At 67.0% G+C, this 25,931-nt stretch overlaps 1 protein-coding gene across 1 annotated transcript; it reads right to left on the bottom strand.

Moving 5' to 3' along the window:
• Window positions 1–3,123: 3,123 nt before the first annotated feature.
• On the bottom strand, window positions 3,124–25,453 carry NECTIN4 (nectin cell adhesion molecule 4). Its single transcript, XM_068998877.1, has 9 exons — window positions 25,199–25,453; window positions 19,118–19,465; window positions 16,667–16,957; window positions 15,514–15,628; window positions 13,646–13,809; window positions 11,147–11,294; window positions 9,509–9,587; window positions 6,462–6,581; window positions 3,124–4,606 (listed from the first exon to the last, which is right to left on the bottom strand). The coding sequence occupies exons 1-9, from the start codon at window positions 25,263–25,265 to the stop codon at window positions 4,328–4,330; spliced, it is 1,611 nt and encodes a 536-aa protein (XP_068854978.1). The 5' UTR covers window positions 25,266–25,453; the 3' UTR covers window positions 3,124–4,327.
• Between the last annotated feature and the right edge of the window lie 478 nt (window positions 25,454–25,931).

Below are 25,931 nucleotides of genomic sequence, written 5' to 3'. Positions count from 1 at the left end.
GCTCTTCCTTGCACGCCCCTGCTCGCCCTTGCTCACCCCTGCTCGCCCCTGCTCGCCCCTGCTCGCCCCCGCTCGCCCTCGCACACCCCTGCTCGCCCTCGCTCGCCCTTGCACGCCCTCGCTCACCCTTGCTCGCCCCTGCACGCTCTTGCACACCCCTGCTCACCCTTACACGTCCCTGCTCGCCCTCGCTCGCCCTCGCTCGCCCTCGCATGCCCTCACTCGCCCTTGCTCGCCCCTGCTCGCCCCTGCTCGCCCTCGCTCGCCCTCGCTCGCCCTCGCTCGCCCTCGCATGCCCTCACTCGCCCCTGCTCGCCCCTGCTCGCCCCTGCTCGCCCTCGCTCGCCCTCGCTCGCCCTCGCACGCCCTTGCACGCCCCTGCTCGCCCCTGCTCACCCCTGCTCGCCCTCGCACACCCCTGCTCGCCCTCGCTCGCCCTTGCACGCCCTCGCTCACCCTTGCTCGCCCCTGCACGCTCTTGCACACCCCTGCTCACCCTTACACGCCCCTGCTCGCCCCTGCTCGTCCTTGCACGCCCCTGCTCGCCCTCGCTCGCCCCTGCTCACCCCTGCTCGCCCTCGCACACCCTTGCTCGCCCCTGCTCGCCCCTGCTCGCCCCTGCTCGCCCCTGCTCGCCCTCGCTCGCCCCCGTGGCTCTTCGCACGCCCTCAGTCCCCTCGCACGCCCCCCCGTGCCCACTCGCACGTGCCCTTGCACACTCCTTTGCACGCCCTGGCACACTCACCCATGTGCCACCCGTGTCACCCCCATGTCACCCCTGTGTCACCCATGTCACACGTTACGTGTGTTACCTGTGTGCCACCCCCGTGGCTCGGTGTCACCCTCATGTCACCCATGTGTCTCAGTGTCACCCCTGTGTCACCCGTGTCACCCCCGTGTCACCCCCGTGTCACCCATGTGCCACCCATGTGTCACCCGTGTCACCCCCATGTCACACCCGTGTCACCCATGTGCCACCCATGTGCCACCCGTGTCACCCCCGTGTCACACCCGTGTCACCCATGTGCCACCCATGTGCCACCCGTGTCACCCCCATGTGTCACCCGTGTCGCACGTGTGTCTCGGCGTCACACACGTCGTTACGTGTGCCACCCCTGTGCCACCCCCGTGTCACCCGCGTGTCTCAGTGTCACCCCCGTGCCACCGTGTCACCCTCATGTCACCCATGTGCCACCCATGTCACCCCCATGTCACCCATGTGCCACCCATGTCACACGTTACATGTGTTACCTGTGTGTCACCCCGTGGCTCAGTGTCACCCTCATGTCACCCATGTGTCTCTGTGTCACCCATGTGCCACCCGTGTCACCCCATGTGTCACCCCCGTGTCACCCATGTGCCACCCATGTGCCACCCGTGTCACCCCATGTGTCACACCCGTGTCACCCATGTGCCGCCCATGTGTCACCCGTGTCACCCCCATGTGTCACCCGTGTCACACGTGTGTCTCGGCGTCACACACGTCGTTACGTGTGCCACCCCTGTGCCACCCCCGTGTCACCCACGTGGCTCAGTGTCACCCCCGTGCCACCGTGTCACCCTCATGTCACCCGTGTGTCACCCGTGTCACCCCCATGTCACCCATGTGTCACCCATGTCACACGTTACGTGTGTTACCTGTGTGTCACCCCCGTGGTTCGGTGTCACCCTCATGTCACCCATGTGTCTCAGTGTCACCCATGTGTCACCCGTGTCACCCCTGTGCCACCCATGTGCCACCCATGTGCCACCCGTGTCACCCCCGTGTCACACCCGTGTCACCCACGTGTCCCGGTGTCCCCCCAGTGTCCCCCACGTGTCCCGGTGTCCCCCGTGTCCCCTGTGTCCCCCCCCGTGTCCCCAGTGTCACCCCCATGTCTCGGTGTCACCCACGTGTCCCCCCTGTGTCACCCACGTGTCTCGGTGTCCCCCCAGTGTCCCCCCGTGTCCCCCATGTCCCCTGTGTCCCCAGTGTCCCCCCCGTGTCTCGGTGTCCCCCACGCGTCTCAATGTCACCCCCATGTCTCGGTGTCACCCATGTGTCCCCCCCGTGTCCCCCACGTGTCTCAGTGTCACCCCCATGTCTCGGTGTCCCCCCCATGTCCCCAGTGTCACCCCCGTGTCTCGGTGTCCCCCCAGTGTCCCCCATGTCCCCCGTGTCCCCCCCGTGTCTCAGTGTCACCCCCATGTCTCGGTGTCCCCCCCGTGTCCCCCCCGTGTCCCCTATGTCCCCCGTGTCCCCTCCGTGTCCCCCCCGTGTCCCCTCCGTGTCCCCTCCGTGTCCCCGGTGTCACCCACGTGTCTCAATGTCACCCCCATGTCTCGGTGTCACCCCTGTGTCCCCCCCGCGTCCCCCCCGTGTCCCCCACGTGTCTCAGTGTCCCCCCAGTGTCCCCCCGTGTCCCCCCCGTGTCCCCAGTGTCTCAGTGTCCCCCCAGTGTCCCCCCGTGTCCCCCCCGTGTCCCCAGTGTCCCCCACATGTCTCAGTGTCCCCCGCGTGTCTCGGTGTCCCCCCCCGTGTCCCCCCGCGTCCCCCCCGTGTCCCCCACGTGTCCCCCGCGTGTCTCAGTGTCACCCCCGTGTCTCGGTGTCCCCCACGTGTCCCCCCCGTGTCCCCAGGGTCCCCCACGTGCCTCAGTGTCACCCCCATGTCTCGGTGTCACCCCTGTGTCCCCCCCGTGTCACCCACGTGTCTCGGTGTCCCCCCAGTGTCCCCCCCGTGTCTCAGTGTCCCCCCCGTGTCCCTCGTGTCCCCTGTGTCACCCACGTGTCTCGGTGTTCCCCCAGTTTCCCCCCCATGTCCCCCGTGTCCCCCGTGTCCCCTGTGTCCCCCCCGTGTCCCCAGTGTCCCCCGCGTGTCTCAGTGTCCCCCCCGTGTCTCAGTGTCACCCCCATGTCTCGGTGTCCCCCCCGTGTCCCCCGTGTCCCCTGTGTCCCCCCCGTGTCCCCAGTGTCCCCCGCGTGTCTCAGTGTCCCCCCCGTGTCCCCCGTGTCCCCTGTGTCCCCCCCGTGTCCCCAGTGTCCCCCGCGTGTCTCAGTGTCCCCCCCGTGTCTCAGTGTCACCCCCATGTCTCGGTGTCCCCCCCGTGTCCCCCCCGTGTCCCCAGGCTGTCACACTCGGGCCCAGCCCCGCGGGTCGTTTATTTACAGGGTCTATACACGGCTGTACAGCCCCTCCCCCAGCCCGGGGGGGAGGGGACACGGCTGTCACCAGTGCCACCACAGCCCGGGGGGGAGGGGACACGGCTGTCACCGGTGCCACCACAGTCCCGGGGGGGGGTTGGGGGCACGCAGGGGCTCCTGCCCTGCTCAGTCCTGGGGAGTTTGGGGAGTCCTGGGAGGTCGCCGGTGTCACCACCAGCGTCCCCAGCCTGGGGTCGGGTGACACCTGGGGACAGGAGCTTGTCCTGGGGTTTGTCCCCAAGTCGGTGCCAGCAAGGAGGTGGCACTTGGGGACCAGAGTCCATCCTTGACCCTACACCAGCAGGGAGGGGACACTTGGGGACCGGAGCATGTCCTAGGGGTCAGCGGTGTCCCCATGCCTGTGACAGCAGGGAGGTGGCACCTGGGGACAGGAGTTTGTCCTGGGGGCTTGTCCCCAAGCCTGTGCCAGCAGGGGGGTGACACTCAGGGACCAGAGAATGTCCTGGGGCTTGGTGGTGTCCCCAAGCCTGTGCCAGCAGGGAGGTGGCACTTGGGGACCAGAGCATGTCCAGGGGTGCCATGCGTGTCCCCAAGCCTGTGCCAGCAGCCAGGTGACACTTGGGGACTGCAGAATGTCCTGGAGCTTGGTGGTGTCCCCAACCCCATGTGCCAGCAGGGAGGTGACACTTGGGGACCAGAGTCCATCCTTGACCCCACACCAGCAGCGAGGTGGCCCTTGGGGCACTGTCCTTGTCCCCAACCCCACGCCAGCAGCAAGGTGACACCCGGGGCACTGTCCTTGTCCCCAACCCCACGCCAGCAGGGCGGTGACACCCGGGGCACTGTCCTTGTCCCCAGCCCCACGCCAGCAGGGTGGTGACACTTGGGGCACTGTCCTTGTCCCCAACCCCACGCCAGCAGGGCGGTGACACCCGGGGCACTGTCCTTGTCCCCAACCCCACGCCCGCAGCGAGGTGGCCCTTGGGGCACTGTCCTTGTCCCCAACCCCACGCCAGCAGCGAGGTGGCCCTTGGGGACTGAAGTCCATCCTTGACCCCACACCAGCAGCGAGGTGACACCCGGGGACCGGAGCGGCGGGGGCAGAGCCAGGCGGGCACGGGGTGGGGCTGGCTGTCCCCTGGCTGTCCCCTGGCTGTCCCCAGGTGTCCCCCCGGTGCCCGGCTCACACCAGGTGGCCACGGCCGTTGATGTAGATGCCATTGGAGCTGGGCTTGGCCTGCAGCATCCCGTTCTCCTGCACGAAGTGGGTCATGGCCTGCTTGATGGGGTCCCCCCCGCCGCCCCCCTCCTCCTCCTCCTCCTTGGGCTCCTTCCCGGCCGGGTCCGGCGGCGGCGGCAGCGTCGAGGGGACAACGGGGACGACAACGGGAACGTCCGTCTGCGTCTCGATCTCCCGCACCGTGGACAGCGTGGAGTAACTGCGGCCCTCGGGCTCCTCGCTCTGGGGACAAGGGACACGTCAGCGGTGCCAGCGGTGCCAGCGGGCAGGGGGACGCGGGGATTGATGGGGACACGGGCACCGTGGGGACACGGGGGGTGAGAGGGATGTGGGCACTGCTGGGGACACGGGTGCCACCAGGGACGTGGCATTGATGGGGACACGGGTGCCATGGGGACATGGCATTGATGGGGACACGGGTGCCACCAGGGACGTGGCATTGATGGGGACACGGGTGCCATGGGGGATGTGGGCACCACGGGGACACAGGGACTGATGGGGACATGGGCGTCACCAAGGACCTTGGGCAGTAGTGGGGACCTGGGCATGGACAGGGACGTGGCATTGATGGGGACACTGGCGCTGATGGGGACGCGGGTGCCACCAGGAGCACGGGCACTGCTGGGGACACAGGGACCAACAGGGACACTGGTGCCACCAGGGTCATGGGCACTGATGGGGACACTGGGGCTGATGGGGACACGGGTGCCACCAGGGACGTGGCATTGATGGGGACACAGGGACCAACAGGGACACAGGTGCCACCAGCGTCATGGGCACCGATGGGGACACTGGGGCTGATGGGGACACGGGTGCCACCAGGGACGTGGCATTGATGGGGACACAGGGACCAACAGGGACACAGGTGCCACCAGCGTCATGGGCACCGATGGGGACACTGGGGCTGATGGGGACACGGGTGCCACCAGGGACGTGGCATTGATGGGGACACAGGGGCTGATGGGGACACAGGTGCCACCAGGAGCACGGGCACTGCTGGGGACACAGGGACCAACAGGGACACAGGTGCCACCAGCGTCATGGGCACCGATGGGGACACTGGGGCTGATGGGGACATGGGTGCCACCAGGGACATGGGCACCGATGGGGACACTGGGACCAACAGGGACACAGGTGCCACCAGCATCACGGGCACTGCTGGGGACACTGGGGCTGATGGGGACACTGGGGCTGATGGGGACATGAGTGCCACCAGGAGCACGGGCACTGCTGGGGACACAGGGACCAACAGGGACACAGGTGCCACCAGCGTCATGGGCACCGATAGGGACACAGGGACTGATGGGGACACGGGTGCCACCAGGGACGTGGCATTGATGGGGACACAGGGTCTGATGGGGACATGGGTGCCACCAGCATCACGGGCACTGCTGGGGACACTGGGGCTGATGGGGACACGAGTGCCACCAGCATCACGGGCACCGATGGGGACACAGGGACCAACAGGGACACGGGTGCCACCAGCGTCATGGATACTACTGGGGACACTGGGGCTGATGGGGACACAGGTGCCACCAGGGACGTGGCATTGATGGGGACACAGGGGCTGATGGGGACACGGGTGCCACCAGGGACGTGGGCACCGATGGGGACACTGGGGCTGATGGCGACACAGGGGCTGATGGGGACATGGGTGCCACCAGGGACATGGCATTGATGGGGAAACAGGTGCCACCAGCGACATGGGCACCAATGGGGACACAGGGGCTGATGGGGACACAGGTGCCACCAGGGACGTGGCACTGCTGGAGACACAGGGACCAACAGGGACACAGGTGCCACCAGGGACATGGCATTGATGGGGACACAGGGACCAACAGGGACACACAGGTGCCACCAGGGACATGGGCACCGATGGGGACACAGGGACCAACAGGGACCAACAGGGACACAGGTGCCACCAGCGTCACGGGCACTGCTGGGGACACAAGGACACAGGTGCCACCAGCGTCACGGGCACCGATGGGGGACCCTGGGGCTGATGAGGACATGGCCACCAGTGGGGACACAGACACGGGTGGGGACACGGACAGCACCAGTGTGCCCCATGGCTCACCATGGCCGAGCAGATGCTGGTGCCACGCAGGCTGTCCCCTCGCAGGCTGTCCCCTCGCAGGCTGTCCCCTCGCAGGCTGCCCTGGCGACTCTCCGTCCGCAGCTGCAGCGTCTCCTCCAGCTGGGACAGGCTGGTCAGTGCCCAGGACACCCCACGGACACCCCCCGGACAATGCCCGGACACCCCAAGGACACCCCATGGACACCTCACGGACACCCCATGGACAATGCCCGGACACCCCAAGGACACCTCATGGACACCCCATGGACAATGCCTGGACACCCCATGGACACCTCATGGACACCCCATGGACACCTCATGGACACCCATGGACAATGCCCGGACACCCATGGACACCTCACGGAGACCCCCTGACAATGCCCAGACACCCCACGGACACCCCCGGACAATGCCCGGACACCCCAAGGACACCCCATGGACACCTCACGGAGACCCCCTGACAATGCCCAGACACCCCACGGACACCCCCGGACAATGCCCAGACACCCCAAGGACACCCCATGGACACCTCACGGACACCCCATGGACAATGCCTGGACACCCCGTGGACACCTCATGGACACCCCATGGACAATGCCCAAACACCCATGGACACCTCATGGAGACCCCCTGACAATGCCCGGACACCCCAAGGACACCCCATGGACACCTCACGGACACCTCACGGACACCCCCAGACACTCCACAGACACCCCATGGACACCCCATGGACACCCCATGGACACCCCTGGACACTCCACAGACACCCCATGGACACCTCATGGACACTCCACAGACACCCCATGGACACCTCATGGACACTCCATGGACACCCCACAGTCCAGCGGCCTGATCCCATGGACACTCCACAGACACCCCATGGACACCCCATGGACACCCCTGGATGCTCCATGGACCCCCCACGGTCCAGCCCTATGTACACCCCATGGACACTCCGTGGACACCCCTGGACACTCCATGGACACCCCACGGTCCAGCCCTACGGACACCCCATGGACACTCCATGGACACCCCACGGTCCAGCCCTATGGACACCCCATGGACACCCCTGGACACCCCACAGTCCAGCCCTATGGACACCCCATGGACACCCCATGGACACTCCATGGACACCCCACAGTCCAGCCCTACGGACACCCCTGGACACCCCATGGACACCCCACAGTCCAGCCCTATGGACACCCCTGGACACTCCATGGACACTCCATGGTCCAGCCCTATGGACACTCCATGGGCACCCCATGGTCCAGCAGCCTGATCCCATGGACACCCTATGGACACTCCATGGACACCCCACGGTCCAGCCCTATGGACACCCCACAGTCCAGCCCTATGGACACCCCATGGACACCCCTGGACACCCCATGGACACCACATGGTCCAGCCCTATGGATACTCCAAGGACACCCCATGGACACTCCATGGACACCCCTGGACACCCCATGGACACTCCATGGTCCAGCCCTATGGACACTCCATGGACACCCCTGGACACCCCATGGACACCCCACAGTCCAGCCCTATGAACACTCCATGGACATTCCATGGACACCCCACGGTCCAGCCCTATGGACACCCCATGGACACCCCTGGACACCCCACAGTCCAGCCCTATGGACACCCCATGGACACTCCATGGACACCCCTGGACACTCCATGGACACTCCATGGTCCAGCCCTATGGACACTCCATGGGCACCCCATGGTCCAGCAGCCTGATCCCATGGACACCCTATGGACACTCCATGGACACCCCACGGTCCAGCCCTATGGACACCCCACAGTCCAGCCCTATGGACACCCCATGGACACCCCTGGACACCCCATGGACACCACATGGTCCAGCCCTATGGATACTCCAAGGACACCCCATGGACACTCCATGGACACCCCTGGACACCCCATGGACACTCCATGGTCCAGCCCTATGGACACTCCATGGACACCCCTGGACACCCCATGGACACCCCACAGTCCAGCCCTATGAACACTCCATGGACATTCCATGGACACCCCACGGTCCAGCCCTATGGACACCCCATGGACACCCCTGGACACCCCACAGTCCAGCCCTATGGACACCCCATGGACACTCCATGGACACCCCTGGACACTCCATGGACACTCCATGGTCCAGCCCTATGGACACTCCATGGGCACCCCATGGTCCAGCAGCCTGATCCCATGGACACCCTATGGACACTCCATGGACACCCCACGGTCCAGCCCTATGGACACCCCACAGTCCAGCCCTATGGACACCCCATGGACACCCCTGGACACCCCATGGACACCACATGGTCCAGCCCTATGGATACTCCAAGGACACCCCATGGACACTCCATGGACACCCCTGGACACCCCATGGACACCCCACAGTCCAGCCCTATGAACACTCCATGGACATTCCATGGACACCCCACGGTCCAGCCCTATGGACACCCCATGGACACCCCTGGACACCCCACAGTCCAGCCCTATGGACACCCCATGGACACTCCATGGACACCCCTGGACACTCCATGGACACTCCATGGTCCAGCCCTATGGACACTCCATGGGCACCCCGTGGTCCAGCAGCCTGATCCCATGGACACCCTATGGACACTCCATGGACACCCCACGGTCCAGCCCTATGGACACCCCACAGTCCAGCCCTATGGACACCCCATGGACACCCCTGGACACCCCATGGACACTCCATGGACACCCCTGGACACTCCATGGATACCCCTGGACACCCCATGGACACCCCACAGTCCAGCCCTATGGACACCCCATGGACACCCCTGGACACTCCATGGGCACCCCACAGTCCAGCGGCCTGATCCCATGGACACCCCATGGACACCCCATGGACACTCCATGGATACCCACAGACATCCCACAGTCTGACCCCACGGACACCCCACGGACACCCCACAGCCCAACCCAAGCCCCCCTTCCGTGGGTTCCCCCACCACCCAGGGCCCCCCAAGCCCTGTCCCACATCCCCCCACCCCGTGTCCCCAAACCCCTGTCCCCACCTGTGCCCGGGGGTCGCTGCTGTGGCTGGAGTGGAGCCTCCGGATGGAATTTTCCCGGGTCAGCGTCAGCTCCTCCTCGCTGGGGACACGGGGGACACTCAGCACCGGCCCCGCCGTGTCCCCCGTGTCCCCCGTGTCCTACTGTGTCCTACTGTGTCCTACCGTGTCCCCCCATGTCCCTCGTGTGCCCCCACATCCCCCGTATCCGTCCCGTGTCCCTCTCGCGTCCCCAACGTCCCATGTGCTGTCCACGTCTCCCTGTGTCCCCCCAATGTCCCCAATGTCCCTCATATCTCCTTCATGTCCCCAGTGTCCCCCATGTCCCCATGTCCTCCATGTCCCCAATGTCCCTCATATCTCCTTCATGTCCCCAATGTCCCTCGTGTCCCCATATACCTATGTCCCCAATATCCCCAACGTCCCAATGTCCCCATGTCCCCCATGTCCCCAATGTCCCCAATGTCCCTCATATCTCCTCCATGTCCCCAATGTCCCCCATGTCCCCATATACCCATGTCCTCCATGTCCCCAATATCCCCAACGTCCCAATGTCCCCATGTCCCCCATGTCCCCATGTCCCCAATGTCCCTCATATCTCCTCCATGTCCCCAGTGTCCCCCATGTCCCCATGTCCCCAATGTCCCCAATGTCCCTCATATCTCCTCCATGTCCCCAATGTCCCCCATGTCCCCATATACCCATGTCCTCCATGTCCCCAATATCCCCCACGTCCCAATGTCCCCATGTCCCCATGTCCCCAATGTCCCTCATATCTCCTCCATGTCCCCAATGTCCCTCATGTCCCCATACCCCCCATGTCCCCAATGTCCCCAATGTCCCCAATGTCCCTCATATCTCCTTCATGTCCCCAGTGTCCCCCATGTCCCCATGTCCTCCATGTCCCCAATGTCCCTCATATCTCCTTCATGTCCCCAATGTCCCTCGTGTCCCCATATACCCATGTCCCCAATATCCCCAACGTCCCAATGTCCCCATGTCCCCCATGTCCCCATGTCCCCAATGTCCCCAATGTCCCTCATATCTCCTCCATGTCCCCAATGTCCCCCATGTCCCCATATACCCATGTCCTCCATGTCCCCAATATCCCCCACGTCCCAATGTCCCCATGTCCTCTATGTCCCCAATGTCCCCATGTCCCCAATGTCCCTCATATCTCCTCCATGTCCCCAATGTCCCTCATGTCCCCATACCCCCCATGTCCCCAGTGTCCCTCATGTCCCCAGTCCCTCATATCTCCTCCATGTCCCCATGTCCCCAATGTCCCTCATGTCCCCTATGTCCCTCATGTTCCCATACCCCCATGTCCCCAATGTCCCTCATATCTCCTCCATGTCCCCCATGTCCCTTGTGTCCCCGTGTCCCCATGTCCCCAATGTCCCTCATGTCCCCCATGTCCCCAATGTCCCCAATGTCCCTCATATCTCCTCCATGTCCCCCGTATCCCTCGTGTCCCCATGTCCCCCATGTCCCCATATACCCATGTCCCCAATATCCCCCATCTCCCCAATGTCCCTCATATCTCCTCCACGTCCCCATGTCCACCGTGCCCTTCCATGTACCTGTTCTCCCCCCATGTCCCCCCCCTGTCCCCCAATGTCCCCGTGTCCCCTCCCTTACTACTTCTCGGAGATGCGCTGGGTCTTGCGTTTGTGGTACAGGGTCATGACCACAACGACGATGACGAGGACACAGAGCAGGACGGCGGCGATGACCCCGACCACGACCACCGAGGCCGACACCAGGTCCACGCGGCGCACGGGGTCCTCTGTGGGCACCCCACAGGGGTCAGGGGGACACCCCGAAGAGAGGGGACACCCAAAGGGGTCAGGGGGACACCCCGAAGAGGGGAGAGACCTCAAAGAGGGTCAGAGGGACATCAGAAAGACAGGAGATACCTCAGAGGGGTCAGAGGGACACCCCAAAAGGGGGACACCCCGAAGAGGGGAGAGACCTCAAAGGGGGTCAGGGGACGTCCCAGAGAGGGAGGGCAACCCTAAGAGGGTCAGGGGACACCCCAAGGGGGTCAGGGGGACGTCCAGGGATGGATGGATGGATGGACAGATGGACGAGTCCATGGATGGACAGATGGTCAGGTACATCCATGGATGGACGGATGGACAGATGGATGAGTCCATGGATGGACAGATGGACAGGTACATCCATGGATGGGCAGATGGACAGATGGACGAGTCCATGGATGGACAGATGGACAGGTACATCCATGGATGGACAGATGGACGAGTTCATGGATGGACAGATGGACAGGTACATCCACGGATGGACAGATGGATGAGTCTATGGATGGACAGATGGACAAGTCCATGGATGGACAGATGGACAGGTACATCCATGGATGGACGGATGGACAGATGGACAGGTACATCCATGGATGGACGGATGGACAGATGGACGAGTCCATGGATGGACAGATGGACAGGTACATCCATGGATGGACAGATGGACAGATGGACGAGTCCATGGATGGACAGATGGTCAAGTACATCCATGGATGGACGGATGGACAGATGGACGAGTCCATGGATGGACAGATGGACAAGTCCATGGATGGACAGATGGACAGGTACATCCACAGATGGATGGATGGACAGATGGACGAGTCCATGGATGGACAGATGGACAAGTCCATGGATGGACAGATGGACAGGTACATCCACAGATGGATGGATGGACAGATGGACGAGTCCATGGATGGACAGATGGACAAGTCCATCCACGGGCAGATGAATCTATGGACGGGTGGACTGATCAATACATCCGGGGTGGGTGGATGGACAGATGGACAGATGGACAATCCACGGATGGACAAGCCCATGGACAATGGGTGAGTGGGTGACCAGTGGGTGGGGATGGACAGCGAGAGGTGCCGGAGGGACGGATGGACAGACGGACGGAACGACGGACGGACGAGCAGGAATCCAGAGGGATGAGCAGGCGGGTGAGTGGACGGAAGGGCGGGTGAGTAAGGAGTGAGTAAAGCAGGCGGCGATGAGCACACGGTGAGTGGGCGGGCGTGGAAAAGGGACGGACGAGGGTGGGATGGGCACGGGATGGGAGGAGCGGGGGCGGGAGGGACGGACGGACAGACGGACGGACGGACGGATGGATGGAGGGATGGATGAATGGACGGATGGGTGGACAAACGGATGGGTGGGTGGATGAATGGACAGATGGGTGGACAGACGGATGGGTGGGTGGATGAATGGACAGATGGGTGGACAGATGGATGGGTGGGTGGATGAATGGACGGACAGACAGATGGACAGGTGGATGAATGGGTGGGTGGATGGAGGGATGGGTGGGCAGATGGATGGATGGATGGACGGATGGATGGATGGATGGATGGATGGATGGACAGATGGACGGATGGGTGGACAGGTGGACAGATGGACAGATGGGTGGACAGACGGATGGGTGGGTGGATGAATGGGTGGGTGGATGGAGGGATGGATGGACAGACGGATGGGTGGACAGACGGATGGGTGGGTGGATGAATGGACGGATGGACAGATGGACAGGTGGATGAATGGGGGGGTGGATGGACAGACAGATGGGTGGACAGACAGATGGGTGGGTGGATGAATGGACGGACGGACAGATGGACAGGTGGATGAATGGGTGGGTGGATGGACGGATGGGTGGACAGACAAATGGGTGGATGGACAGGTGGATGAATGGACGGATGGACGGACAGACAGATGGGTGGGTGGACAGGTGGATGAACGGGTGGGCGGATGGACGGAGGGGTGGACAGATGGGTGGGTGGACAAGTGGATGAATGGACAGACAGATGAATGGACAGATGGGTGGACAGAGGGATGGGTTGAGGAACAGACAGCTGAGTGGACTGGTGGGTGGGTGGGTGGACAAGTGGATGAATGGACGGACAGAGGGATGGACGGACAGACAGATGGATAATTGGATGAATGGACACACAGATAGATGGACATAGAAACAGACGGATGAGTGGACAGATGGACAGCTGAATGAACGGACGGACACACGGACACACGGACGGAGAAACCCAACCCAGCTCTCCCCGCTGCCACCCTCCCGACCTCCCTGCTCCGGAGGTGCCCCCGCCGGCCCTGTCCCCACCTGTGGCACGTCCCCGGATGCTGACGTTGGCCCGGGCCTCCTTGGCGGCCACGCGGTTGGACACTCGGCACACGTAGTCGCCGGCATCGGCCACGGCCAGGGGCCGCTGGAACAGCAGCGTGTCCCCCTTGGCCCTGACGCCCGCGGGCAGCGGCGCGTCCACCCTGCGGGGACACCCCGGTGTCAGCCCCCGGCGACAGCCCCCGGCCTGCCCGGGCGGGCACGGGCGGGTGGCGGTGGCGGCATCAAAGCCGGCGGTGCCGGTTCCCACGGGTGACGCCCAGCCGGGCACCGCGGGACCTGTCCGGGCATGCGGCACTGCCAGGCACAGCCGCGGCGGCACCGGCACGGGCACGGGCGTGGGCAGGGACGTGGCGGGGACGGGCGTGGGAGAGGGATTTGGGGGGTGGGAGATGTGGCAGGGATGGGGGGACATGGCAGGGACATGGAGGGACATGGAGGGACATGGCAGGGACATGGCAGGGACATGGCAGAGGCAGGGACATGGCAGGGACACCACAGGGACATGGCACAGGCAGGGACATGGCAGGGACATGGAGGGACATGGCAGGGACCTGGCAGGGACATGGAGGGACATGGCACAAGCAGGGACGTGGCATAGGCAGGGATGTGGCACAGGCAGCCAGGACACCACAGGGACGTGGGACATGGAGGGACATGGCAGGGACCTGGCAGGGACATGGAGGGACATGGCACAAGCAGGGACGTGGCATAGGCAGGGACATGGCAGGGACATAGCAGGGACATGGCAGGGACATGGCAGAGGCAGGGACATGGCACAGGCAGCCAGGACACCACAGGGACGTGGGACATGGCAGGGACATGGAGGGACATGGCAGGTACATGGCAGGGACATGGAGGGACATGGCAGGGACACCACAGGGACATGGCACAGGCAGGGACATGGCAGGGACATGGCAGGGACACGGCACAGGCAGGGACATGGCACAGGCAGCCAGGACACCACAGGGACGTGGAGGGACATGGCAGGGACATGGAGGGACATGGCACAGGCAGGGATGTGGCACAGGCAGGGACATGGCAGGGACGTGGAGGGACATGGCAGGGACATGGCACAGGCAGGGACACAGACATGGTCAGGGGACATGGCACAGGCAGGGACATGGCACAGGCAGCCAGGACACCACAGGAACATGGGACATGGCAGGGACATGGAGGGACATGGCAGGGACATGGCACAGGCAGGGACACAGACATGGTCAGGGGACATGCCAGGGACATGGCACAGGCAGGGACATGGCACAGGCAGCCAGGACACCACAGGGACATGGGACATGGCAGGGACATAGCAGGGACATGGAGGGACATGGCAGGGACGTGGCACAGGCAGGGACACGGCACAGGCAGCTGGGACACCACAGGAACATGGGACAAGACAGGGACATGGCAGGGACATGGCACAGGCAGGGACGTGGCACAGGTAGCCGGGACACCACAGGAACATGGGACATGGCAGGGACATGGCACGGACATGGAGGGACATGGCAGGGACATGGCACAGGCAGGGTCACGGACATGGTCAGGGGGACGTGGTGGGGACATGGCACAGGCAGGGACATGGCACAGGCAGGGTCACGGACATGGTCAGGGGGACATGGTGGGGACATGGCACAGGCAGGGACATGGCACAGGCAGGGACACGGACATGGTCAGGGGGACGTGGTGGGGACATGGCACAGAGCTGGGGCAGGGACACGACCGTGCACCAGAGCCTGGTGGGGACACGGAGGGACACGGGCGAGGGGATGCAGGGCAGGTGGCCGTGGGGAGGTGCCAGCAGGTGCCAGCAGGTGCCAGCAGGTGCCAGCAGGTGCCGGTGGCCTCACCGTGTCCAGTTGTAGGTCGGGGGGGGGTTGCCGTCCCCCAGGCAGGTCAGCGCCGCCCCCTCCATGCCCTCCTGCCACTCGGCCGTGTGGCCGAGCACGGACGCATCCGACAGGTCTGGGGACACCGAGGGGACAGTCAGGGGACGAGGTGCCATGGCCCCGCTGTGCCCCCCATGCCCACGGTGTCCCCCCCACTGCGTCCTTCATCCCGCCCCCCCCCCGCTTCCAACGCGCCGCCCTCCGTGCCCCCAGGGTCCTCACAGTGCCACCTGTGTCCCCCACGTTCTCAGTGCCACCTGTGTCCCCCCCCGTGTCCCCAGTGCCTCTAGTGACCCCCCCGGTGATTGCCACGTCCCCAAATGTCCCTCAGGGCCCCTCCGTGTCCCCAAGGTCCCCAGGGACTCCTGGCATCTCCATGTCCCCCCCCGTGCCCGCGTCACCCTCCGTGCCCTCTGTACCCGCGATGTCCCCAATACCCTCGATGTCCCCCACATCCCTCAATGTCCCCGATGTCCCCCACATCCCTCAATGTCCCCGATGCCCTCCATGTCCCTCAATGCCCCCCCAAAGGCCATCCGTGGTCCCAGTGCCCCCCACACCCCTAAAACCGCCCAGGTCCCCCAGTACCCATCACACCCCCCACGTCCCCAGGGTCCCCCATGTCCCCAGTGCCCCCCATGTCCCCAGTGCCCCCCATGTCCCCAGTGCCCCCCATGTCTCCAGTGCCTCCCACACCCCCATGTTCCCAGTGCCCCCCATGTCCCCAGTGCCCTCCACACCCCTAAAGTCCCCCACGTCCCCCAATACCCATTACACCCCCCATGTCCCCAGGGTCCCCCATGTCCCCAGTGCCCCCCACATCCCCAATGCCCCCCATGTCCCCAGTGCCCTCCACACCCCCATGTCCCCAGTGCCCCCCATGTCCCCAGTGTCCCCCACACCCCTAAAGTCCCCCACATTCCCCAATACCCATTACACCCCCCATGTCCCCAGTGCCCTCCACACCCCCGATGTCCCCAGTGCCCCCCACGTCCCCAGTGCCCCCCATGTCCCCAGTGCCCTCCACACCCCTAAAGTCCCCCACGTCCCCCCAGACCCCCATCCCCCTCCCCACATCCCCCCCCCCGCCCCTCGGCGGTGCCCGGTGGCTCACAGGCCACGCTGAGCAGGTGCGTGATCCTCTTCTCGTGGCGCAGGCCGGGGTGTGCCACCACGCAGGTGAGGCTCTTGCCGTTCATGCTGCGCCCGGGCACCAGGAAGAACTCGCTGGTGACCGAGGCCGAGCGGGCATGGGCCGAGCGCCGCGTGGCATTGGTGCCACGCACCTCGGTCTCCCAGCGCACCGATGGCACCGGGCTGCCCTCGGCCGTGCACGAGGCCGCCAGCGTCCGGCCTTGGCCCTCCTCCAGCGGCGGGCCGGGGTTCAGGATGGGCAGCGGTGGCACTGTGAGGGTGGACGTGGCGGTCAGGTGGTGGGCGATGGTGCCAGGGGGGGTTTTGTGGGGTGCTCAGCGGTCGGCGCGTCACCGGTGTGTGGCTTGTGCCGCACGGCCCTCGATGGCCCCCGTGGCACCGGTGCCCGTTGTGTCCCCCGTGCCCTCCACGTACCCCACGACCCCAGGGCTCCCCCATGTCCCCTTGTGCCCGTCGTGTCCCCAATGCCCATCACACCCCCACGTCCCCAATGTCCCCTCCACGTCGCCAATGCCCCCCATGTCCCCCGTGTCCCTCATATCCCCCATGCCCCCCATGTCTCCCGTATCCCACGTCATCTGGGCCCCCTATGTCACCCGTGGTCCCCTGTGCCCCCATGCCCCTCCATGTCCCTCATACCCCCCCATGTCCCCTGTGCCCCCATGCACCCTGTGCCCCTCATACCCCCCATGCCCCCCAAACCCCCCATGTCCCCCATGCCCCCCGTGCCCCCCATGTCCCCCTGTGATCCCCAAGCCCCCCATGCCCCCCATGTTCCCCATGTCCCCCCTGTCCCCCATGCCACCTCTGCCCCCCATGCCCCCCATGTCCCTCATACCCCCCCATGTCCCCCTGTGATCCCCAAGCCCCCCATGTCCCCCATGTCCCCCATGCCACCTCTGCCCCCCATGCCCCCCATGTCCCTCATACCCCCCCATGTCCCCTGTGCCCCCATGCACCCTGTGCCCCTCATATCCCCCATGGCCCCCAAACCCCCCCATGTCCCCCATGCCCCCCGTGCCATCTGTGTCCCATATCCCCTCTGTCCTCCATGTCCTCTGGGTCCTGTGCCCCTATAACCCCCATGCCCCCCATGCCCTCTGTGTCCCCCATGCCACCTGTGCCCCCCACATCCCCCATGTCCCCCAAACCCCTCATGTTCCCCATGCCCCCCATGTCCCCCATGCCACCTGTGATCCCCATGTCCCCCTGTGATCCCCAAGCCCCCCATGCTCCCCATGTTCCCCATGTCCCCTGTGCCCCCCATGCCACCTCTGCCCCCCATGTCCCCCATGTCCCCCATGCCACCTGTGATCCCCAAGCCCCCCATGTCCCCCATGTCCCCCATGTCCCCCATGCCACCTGTGATCCCCAAGCCCCCCATGTCCCTCATGTCCCCCATGTCCCCCATGTCCCCTGTGCCCCTCATGTCCCCCATGCCACCTGTGATCCTCAAGCCCCCCATATCCCCCATATCCCCCATGTCCCCCATGTCCCCTGTGTCCCCCATACCCCCCGTGTCCCCCATGTCCCCCATACCCCCCAAACCCCCCCTGTCCCCCATGCCCCCCGTGTCCCCCGTGCCCCCCAAACCCCCCATGCCCCCCATGTCCCCCATGCCCCCCAACCCCCCCGTGCCCCCCATGTCCCCCGTGCTCCCCAAACCCCCATACCCCCCATATCCCCCAAACCCCCCGTGTCCCCCGTGTCCCCCATACCCCCCATGTCCCCCGTGTCCCCCATGCCCCCCAAACCCCCCCTGTCCCCCATGTCCCCCATGCCCCCATACCCCCCATGCCCCCAAACCCCCCGTGCCCCCCATGTCCCCCATGCCCCCATACCCCCCGTGCCCCCCATGTCCCCCGTGCTCCCCAAACCCCCATACCCCCCATATCCCCCAAACCCCCCATGCCCCCCGTGTCCCCCATGCCCCCCAAACCCCCCATGCCCCCCATGTCCCCCATGTCCCCCATGCCCCCCAACCCCCCCGTGCCCCCCATGTCCCCCATGCCCCCCAAACCCTCATACCCCCCATGCCCCCCAAACCCCCCATGCCCCCCATGTCCCCCATGCCCCCCAACCCCCCCGTGCCCCCCATGTCCCCCGTGCTCCCCAAACCCCCATACCCCCCATATCCCCCAAACCCCCCGTGTCCCCCGTGTCCCCCAAACCCCCCGTGTCCCCCGTGTCCCCCATGCCCCCCAAACCCCCCATGCCCGCCATGTCCCCCATGCCCCCCAACCCCCCCGTGCCCCCCATGTCCCCCGTGCTCCCCAGACCCCCATACCCCCCATATCCCCCAAACCCCCCGTGTCCCCCGTGTCCCCCAAACCCCCCGTGTCCCCCGTGTCCCCCATGCCCCCCAAACCCCCCATGCCCCCCATGCCCGCCTTGCCTCCCCCGGGCTCACCCAGCACCCTGAGCGTGAGCCGCCCCTCGAAGTTGCCCAAGGGGAAGGTGATGAGGTGACACTCGTAGTCGCCCTCGTCGCCCTGCACGGCGTTGCGCAGGAGGATGGCCCCGTCCTCGAGGTCGCCGTGGCCGTGGCGCAGGACGCGCCCCACGAAGGGCTCCTGCACGTGCTCGCCGTGCTGCGGGTTCAGCACGGCCACCTCGGTGGCCACCGAGCCCGGCCCGCGCTTCAGCCACGTCACCTGCACCACCTGCTCCTGCTCCTGCGCCCGGTACCGGCACGGCAGCACCACGTCCTGGCCCAGCACGGCCGTCACGCTGCGCGGCACCTCCACGCGGCCCCCGCCTGTGGGACATGGGCACGGGGATGGGACACTTCTGGGTGTCCCCTGTGCCACCAGGTGTGGGCACAGGCACCTCCACGCGGCCCCCGCCTGTGGGACATGGGCACGGGGATGGGACACTTCTGGGTGTCCCCTGTGCCACCAGGTATGGGCACAGGCACCTCCACGCGGCCCCTGCTCGCAGGGACACGGGCACGGGGATGGGACACTTCTGGGTGTCCCCTGTGCCACCAGGTGTGGGCACAGCCACCTCCATGCGGCCCCCACCTGTGGGACATGGGCACGGGGATGGGTGTCCCTTCTGGGTGTCCCCTGTGCCACCAGGTGTGGGCACAGCCACCTCCACACAGCCCCCACCTGTGGGACACGGGCACGGGGATGGGACACTTCTGAGTGTCCCCTGTGCCACCAGGTGTGGGCACAGCCACCTCCACGCAGCCCCCACCTGTGGGGACACGGGCACGGGGATGGGACACTTCTGGGTGTCCCCTGTGCCACCAGGTGTGGGCACAGGCACCTCCACACAGCCCCCACCTGTGGGACATGGTGGGACACGGTGGGGACAGGGATGTGGCACTGCCACACAGCCCCTGCTCGCAGGGACACGGGCACGGGGATGGGACACTTCTGGGTGTCCCCTGTGCCACCAGGTGTGGGCACAGCCACCTCCATGCGGCCCCCACCTGCGGGGACATGGGCACGGGGATGTGACACTTCTGGGTGTCCCCTGTGCCACCAGGTGTGGGCACAGGCACCTCCACGCGGCCCCCACCTGCGGGGACATGGGCACAGGGATGGGACACTTCTGGGTGTCCTCTGTGCCACCAGGTGTGGGCACAGCCACCTCCACGCGGCCCCCGCCTGCGGGGACACGGGCACGGGGATGGGACACTTCTGGGTGTCCCCTGTGCCACCAGGTGTGGGCACAGGCACCTCCACACAGCCCCCACCTGTGGGACATGGTGGGACACGGTGGGGACAGGGATGTGGCACTGCCACACAGCCCCTGCTCGCAGGGACACGGGCACGGGGATGGGACACTTCTGGGTGTCCCCTGTGCCACCAGGTGTGGGCACAGCCACCTCCATGCGGCCCCCACCTGCGGGGACATGGGCACGGGGATGTGACACTTCTGGGTGTCCCCTGTGCCACCAGGTGTGGGCACAGGCACCTCCACGCGGCCCCCACCTACGGGGACATGGGCACAGGGATGGGACACTTCTGGGTGTCCCCTGTGCCACCAGGTGTGGGCACAGGCACCTCCACACGGCCCCCGCCTGTGGGACATGGTGGGACACGGTGGGGACAGGGATGTGGCACTGCCACACAGCCCCTGCCCGCAGGGACACGGGCACAGGGATGGGACACTTCTGGGTGTCCCCTGTGCCACCAGGTGTGGGCACAGCCACCTCCACACGGCCCCCGCCTGTGGGACATGGGCACGGGGATGGGTGTCCCTTCTGGGTGTCCCCTGTGCCACCAGGTGTGGGCACAGCCACCTCCATGCGGCCCCCGCCTGTGGGACACGGGCACGGGGATGGGACACTTCTGGGTGTCCCCTGTGCCACCAGGTGTGGGCACAGCCACCTCCACACAGCCCCTGCCCGCAGGGATACGGGCACGGGGATGGGACACTTCTGGGTGTCCCCTGTGCCACCAGGTGTGGGCACAGGCACCTCCACGTGGCCCCTGCTCGCAGGGACATGGGCATGGGGATGGGACACTTCTGGGTGTCCCCTGTGCCACCAGGTGTGGGCACAGCCACCTCCACACAGCCCCTGCCCGCAGGGACACGGGGGACGGGGATGGGACACTTCAGGTGCCACCAGGTGTGGGACTGAGCGGGCACAGGGACGCCCACGATGCCCCCTGTGCCACGGGGACACGGGGGACAGGGGTGTGACACCCCTGCCACTGCCTGCAAGGACACAGCAGGACACGATGGGCACGCGGAGGTGGCATCTCCACCTGGCCCGCCGCTGTCACCTGTGGGGACACAGTGGGCACGGGCATGGGGGGTGTGTCCCTTGTGCCACCATCTGTGGGCACCGGGGGTGGGACAGGGACGTCCGCGTGGCCCCTGTGCCATCACCTGTGGGCGCCAGGTGTGATACCAGGTGTGCCAGGGGCTGTGGGACACCCACGTGTCCCCCGTGCCACCACCTGCGTGTGGGAGTGAGCGTGCAAAGGGCCCTGGCACCTGCACGTGTCCCCTGTGCCACCACCTGCGGGCACCGGGGGAGATAGCGAGTGTGCAAGAGCACACCTGGGCACACCTGGGCACACCTGAGCACACCTGGGCACACCTGTGCTTACACTCGGGTCTGTGCAGGAGCACACCTGGGCACACCTGGGCACACCTGGGTACACCTGGGTACACCTGGGCACACCTGGGCACCTGTGCTTACACTCGGGTCTGTGCAGGAGCACACCTGGGTGCACCTGGGCACACCTGGGTACACCTGGGCACACCTGGGCACACCTGGGCACCTGTGCTTGCACTCGGGTCTGTGCAGGAGCACACCTGGGCACACCTGGGCACACCTGGGCACACCTGCAAGACTCGGGGTTGGGGGTGCAGAATTTGGGGTGCAGGATTTGGGGTGCGGTTTTGGGGGCCGGCTGGGGGGTGGTTGGGTGGTTTGGGATGCAGAATTTGGGGTGCAGGATTTGGAGTGCGATGTTTGGGGTCCCGGATTTGGGGAGTGGGTTTGGGGGGGCTTTGAGGTGCATTTTTGGGGCTGCAGGATTTGGGGGTGCGGTTTTGGGGACCGGCTGGGGGATGGTTTGGGATGCAGAATTTGGGGTGCAGTTTTGGGGCCCCGGATTTGGGGAGCGGCTTTGGGGGGGGGCTGACCGAGGGGGGGGGTCTTTCAGGTGCATTTTTGGGGGTGCAGGATTTGGGGTGCCGTTTTGGGGACCGGCTGGGGTGTGGCTGGGTGGTTTGGGATGCAGAATTTGGGGTGCAGGATTTGGGGTGCGGTTTTGGGGACCGGCTGGGGGGTGGCTGGGTGGTTTGGGATGCAGAATTTGGGGTGCAGGATTTGGGGTCCCGGATTTGGGGAGTGGGTTTGGGGGGGCTTTGAGGTGCATTTTTGGGGCTGCAGGATTTGGGGGTGCGGTTTTGGGGACCGGCTGGGGGGTGGCTGGGTGGTTTGGGATGCAGAATTTGGGGTGCGGTTTTGGGGTCCCGGATTTGGGGAGCGGCTTTGGGGGGGGGCTGACCAAGGGGGGGGGTCTTTCAGGTGCATTTTTGGGGGTGCAGGATTTGGGGTGCCGTTTTGGGGACCGGCTGAGGGGTGGCTGGGTGGTTTGGGATGCAGAATTTGGGGTGCAGGATTTGGGGTGCGGTTTTGGGGACCGGCTGGGGGGTGGTTTGGGATGCAGAATTTGGGGTGCGGTTTTGGGGACCGGCTGGGGGGTGGCTGGGAGGTTTGGGATGCAGAATTTGGGGTGCGGTTTTGGGGTCCCGGATTTGGGGAGCGGCTTTGGGGGGGGGCTTTGAGGTGCATTTTTGGGGGTGCATTTTTGGGAGGGGGCGTGTCCCGGGGGGCGTGTCCCGCGGGAGGGGGGGGCGTGTCCCGTCCCGTCCCGCCGCCGCCGCCGCCAGAAGCGGCCGGGCCGGCCCGTCCAGCCCAACCGGCCGGGACGGATCCGCGCTGCCGCCCCCGCCGAGCCCCCCCGAGGGCTCCCCAAAAAACCTCCCCGACCCCCCCCCAAGAACCCCCCGACTCATTAACCCCTTCATGAACCGCGCCGCTGCCTCCCCGCGCCGCGCTCCCCGCCCGCACGTGCCTCAGTTTCCCCCAAGCGAACGGGGAGAGATCGGTGGGGGGGGGGGGGTGACGGGGGGTCCCGGGAGGGGTCTGGGGGCGTCCCACGGGGGTCGCGGCGGGGCGGCGGGTGCGTGCGTGTGTGTGTGGGGAGTGGGGGTGCGGGGAGGGGGGGGGAAGTTTCTGGGGTTCCGTGGGGAGGTTCCCCCCCTCGGGGCGTCCCCACCCAGCGGGGCCCGAGCGCGTGGGAACCGGAGCGGGGAACCGGCTGAACCGGCTCCCGCGGCCCCCACGCCCCGGCCGCGCGCGGGGGGGGGGGGGGCCCCAAAACACGCCGGGAACGGTTGGGGGGGGGGGGGGGAGGGGGTGGTGGGGACCCCCAGCCCGAATTCCCGCGGGGGTCCCGGGGTGTGCGGTGGGGTGGCACGTGGGAGGTCACCCGCTGTCCCCTCGGCCCGGGGGGGGACACACAGGCGTGATGGGACCCCCGCACCCACCCCCGCACCCACCCACCCACCCCAACAAAGCGCTGGCCCGCGCGTGGGAACCCTTTGCACACGCGCGGGTCCCCCTTGCACACGCGTGTGCGCCCCGCACCCCCCCAGGGCTCCAAGGCCTTGACGTGACGGGAACCCCACCCCCCCCGCCGGCCGACCCCCAGGACCCCCCACCCCACCCCCGTGGGGTGCGAGCCGCGTGGAGGGGGGGGCGGGGGTCAGCACCCCGGTGACCCGCGTGGGGAGGGGAGGGGTGGTCCCCAGCCCGTTCCCACGGGTCCCGTGGGGAAACTGAGGCACGGCGGGCTGGGAGGGGGCGGGGCAGAGCAGGGGATCCCCCTCCGCCCCCCCACCTTGTGCAGCACCCGTGGGTGCAGCTGCCCCCCCCCCCCCGCAATCCTGAGTGGGAGACCCCGCGGGGGGAGACCCCCAAAGTGGGGGGCGTGGGGGACAACGGGGAGGGGGCGGGACCCCCCCCCCCCGGGCATGGCGGTGTCGCCGTTCCCACGGTTTGTGTCCCCCCCTCGTGTCCCCAGAGGGGTCCGCGCCCCCCCCCGCCCCCCGGCATTCCCTGAGGGGGGGGGGAGGGGAGCCCACGCAGAGCCGCAGGTGCGCACCCACGGGCACGCGGGCAGGTGTGCGCGCACACGCGTGTGAAGCGCCCGAGGCGCGGCGGCCCCGCCACCCCCCACCCCCCCCCCCCCCCACCCCCAGCTCCCCCCCCCACGGCGCGGGGGACCCGCGGGCACGAGCCCCCGGACGCTCGGGCACGCGCCCAGCGGACGCTCGGACCCTCGGACGCGCGCCCACGGACCCGCGCGCGGCCGCAGGTGCACACGCGAGCGCTCCCACGTACACACGCGCACACCTGCGCACGGGAGCGCGCGCCCGCGCGTGCCCCGACCGACGACCCCCCCCCCCCCCCCCTCCCCGGGGGTCCTCCCTCCACCGTCCCGACCGCCGCTCCCGGTCCCGATGTCCCGGTCCCGGTTTCAGTGTCCAGGTCCCGGTTTCGGTGTCCCGGTTCCACTTTCACGGTCCCGCTTTCACCGTCCCGGTCCCGGTTTCGGTGTCCCGGTTCCGCTTTCACCGTCCCGGTCCCGGTTTCACCATCCCGGTTCCGGTTTCGGTGTCCCGGTTCCGCTTTCACCGTCCCGGTTCCGTTTTCACCGTCCCGGTTCCGCTTTCACCATCCCGGTCCCGATTTCACCATCCCGGTCCCGGTTTCATCCCCCTCCTTTCCTTCCCCCGCTCCGTGGCAGCCGCTGCCCCCCCCCCCCGGTCCCGGTTCGCCACTTCGGGCGCTGCCGGTGGCCCCCGCGTGGGAAGCGGTGGCCCCGGTGCCCTCCGCGCCCCTCGGTGCCCCTCCGCCCGTGCAGCCGGTGCCGCCGCCCCCACGGCCACCCCCGTCCCCCCTCGCAGCCGGTGCCGGTGCCGGTGCCGCCGTGTCCCACCCGGGCCTTACCGGTAACGGCGAGGAGGAAGGTGAGGAGGAGGACGGGCGCCCCGGGCCGCATCCCGCGGGGGTCCATGCGGAGCGCTCCGGGGCTCACGGCGCGGCTCGGCCCCCGGCCAGCACCATCCGGGCGGGACCGAGCCCCACCGACACCCACCGGGACCCTCCGGGGGGGGAAGGGGGGGCGGCACCGGCACCCACCGGGACACCCCGGTACCCACCGGGACACCCCGGCTCCCACTGGGCAGAGCCTCGGCGGGTCCCTCCGGGAGCCACCGGCACCCACCGGGATGCACCGGGTGGGGCGGGGGGGGGGCTCCGGGCTGAGCCTGGCCGGGCCGCGCCGGGCGGGACCGGGCGGGACCGGGGCCGATCGGGCCGAGCCGGGCCGGTGGCGGCGGAGGGGCCGGTGCTGCTCGGCTGCGGGACGGGACGGGAGCGGGCAGGGGGCGGGGCCGGGGGCTCGGGGGGCGGGGCCGGGCGGGGAGGGGGCGGGGCCGGGCGGGGCGGACCGGTCCGGCAGGTCCGGGCGGGGGGCGGGGCCGAGGGCGCGGCCTTAAAGGGGCGATGGCCGCGGGGGGGGGGAGCGGTGGGGCCACACCCGGGCCGGGCCCCGCGGGGAGCCCTGCCAGTGCTTCCCAGTGCTTCCCAGTGCTTCCCAGTGATTCCCGGTGCTTCCCAGTGCTCCCAGTGATTCCCAGTGATTCCCAGTGATTCCCAGTGCTCCCAGTGCTTCCCAGTG

Source organism: Aphelocoma coerulescens, unplaced genomic scaffold (genome assembly GCF_041296385.1).
Source record: "Aphelocoma coerulescens isolate FSJ_1873_10779 unplaced genomic scaffold, UR_Acoe_1.0 HiC_scaffold_186, whole genome shotgun sequence".
In the NCBI taxonomy this organism is placed as follows: domain Eukaryota; kingdom Metazoa; phylum Chordata; class Aves; order Passeriformes; family Corvidae; genus Aphelocoma; species Aphelocoma coerulescens.
The sequence above is the reverse complement of the archived record's forward strand: the minus strand, read 5'-3'. Positions and strand labels throughout refer to the sequence as shown.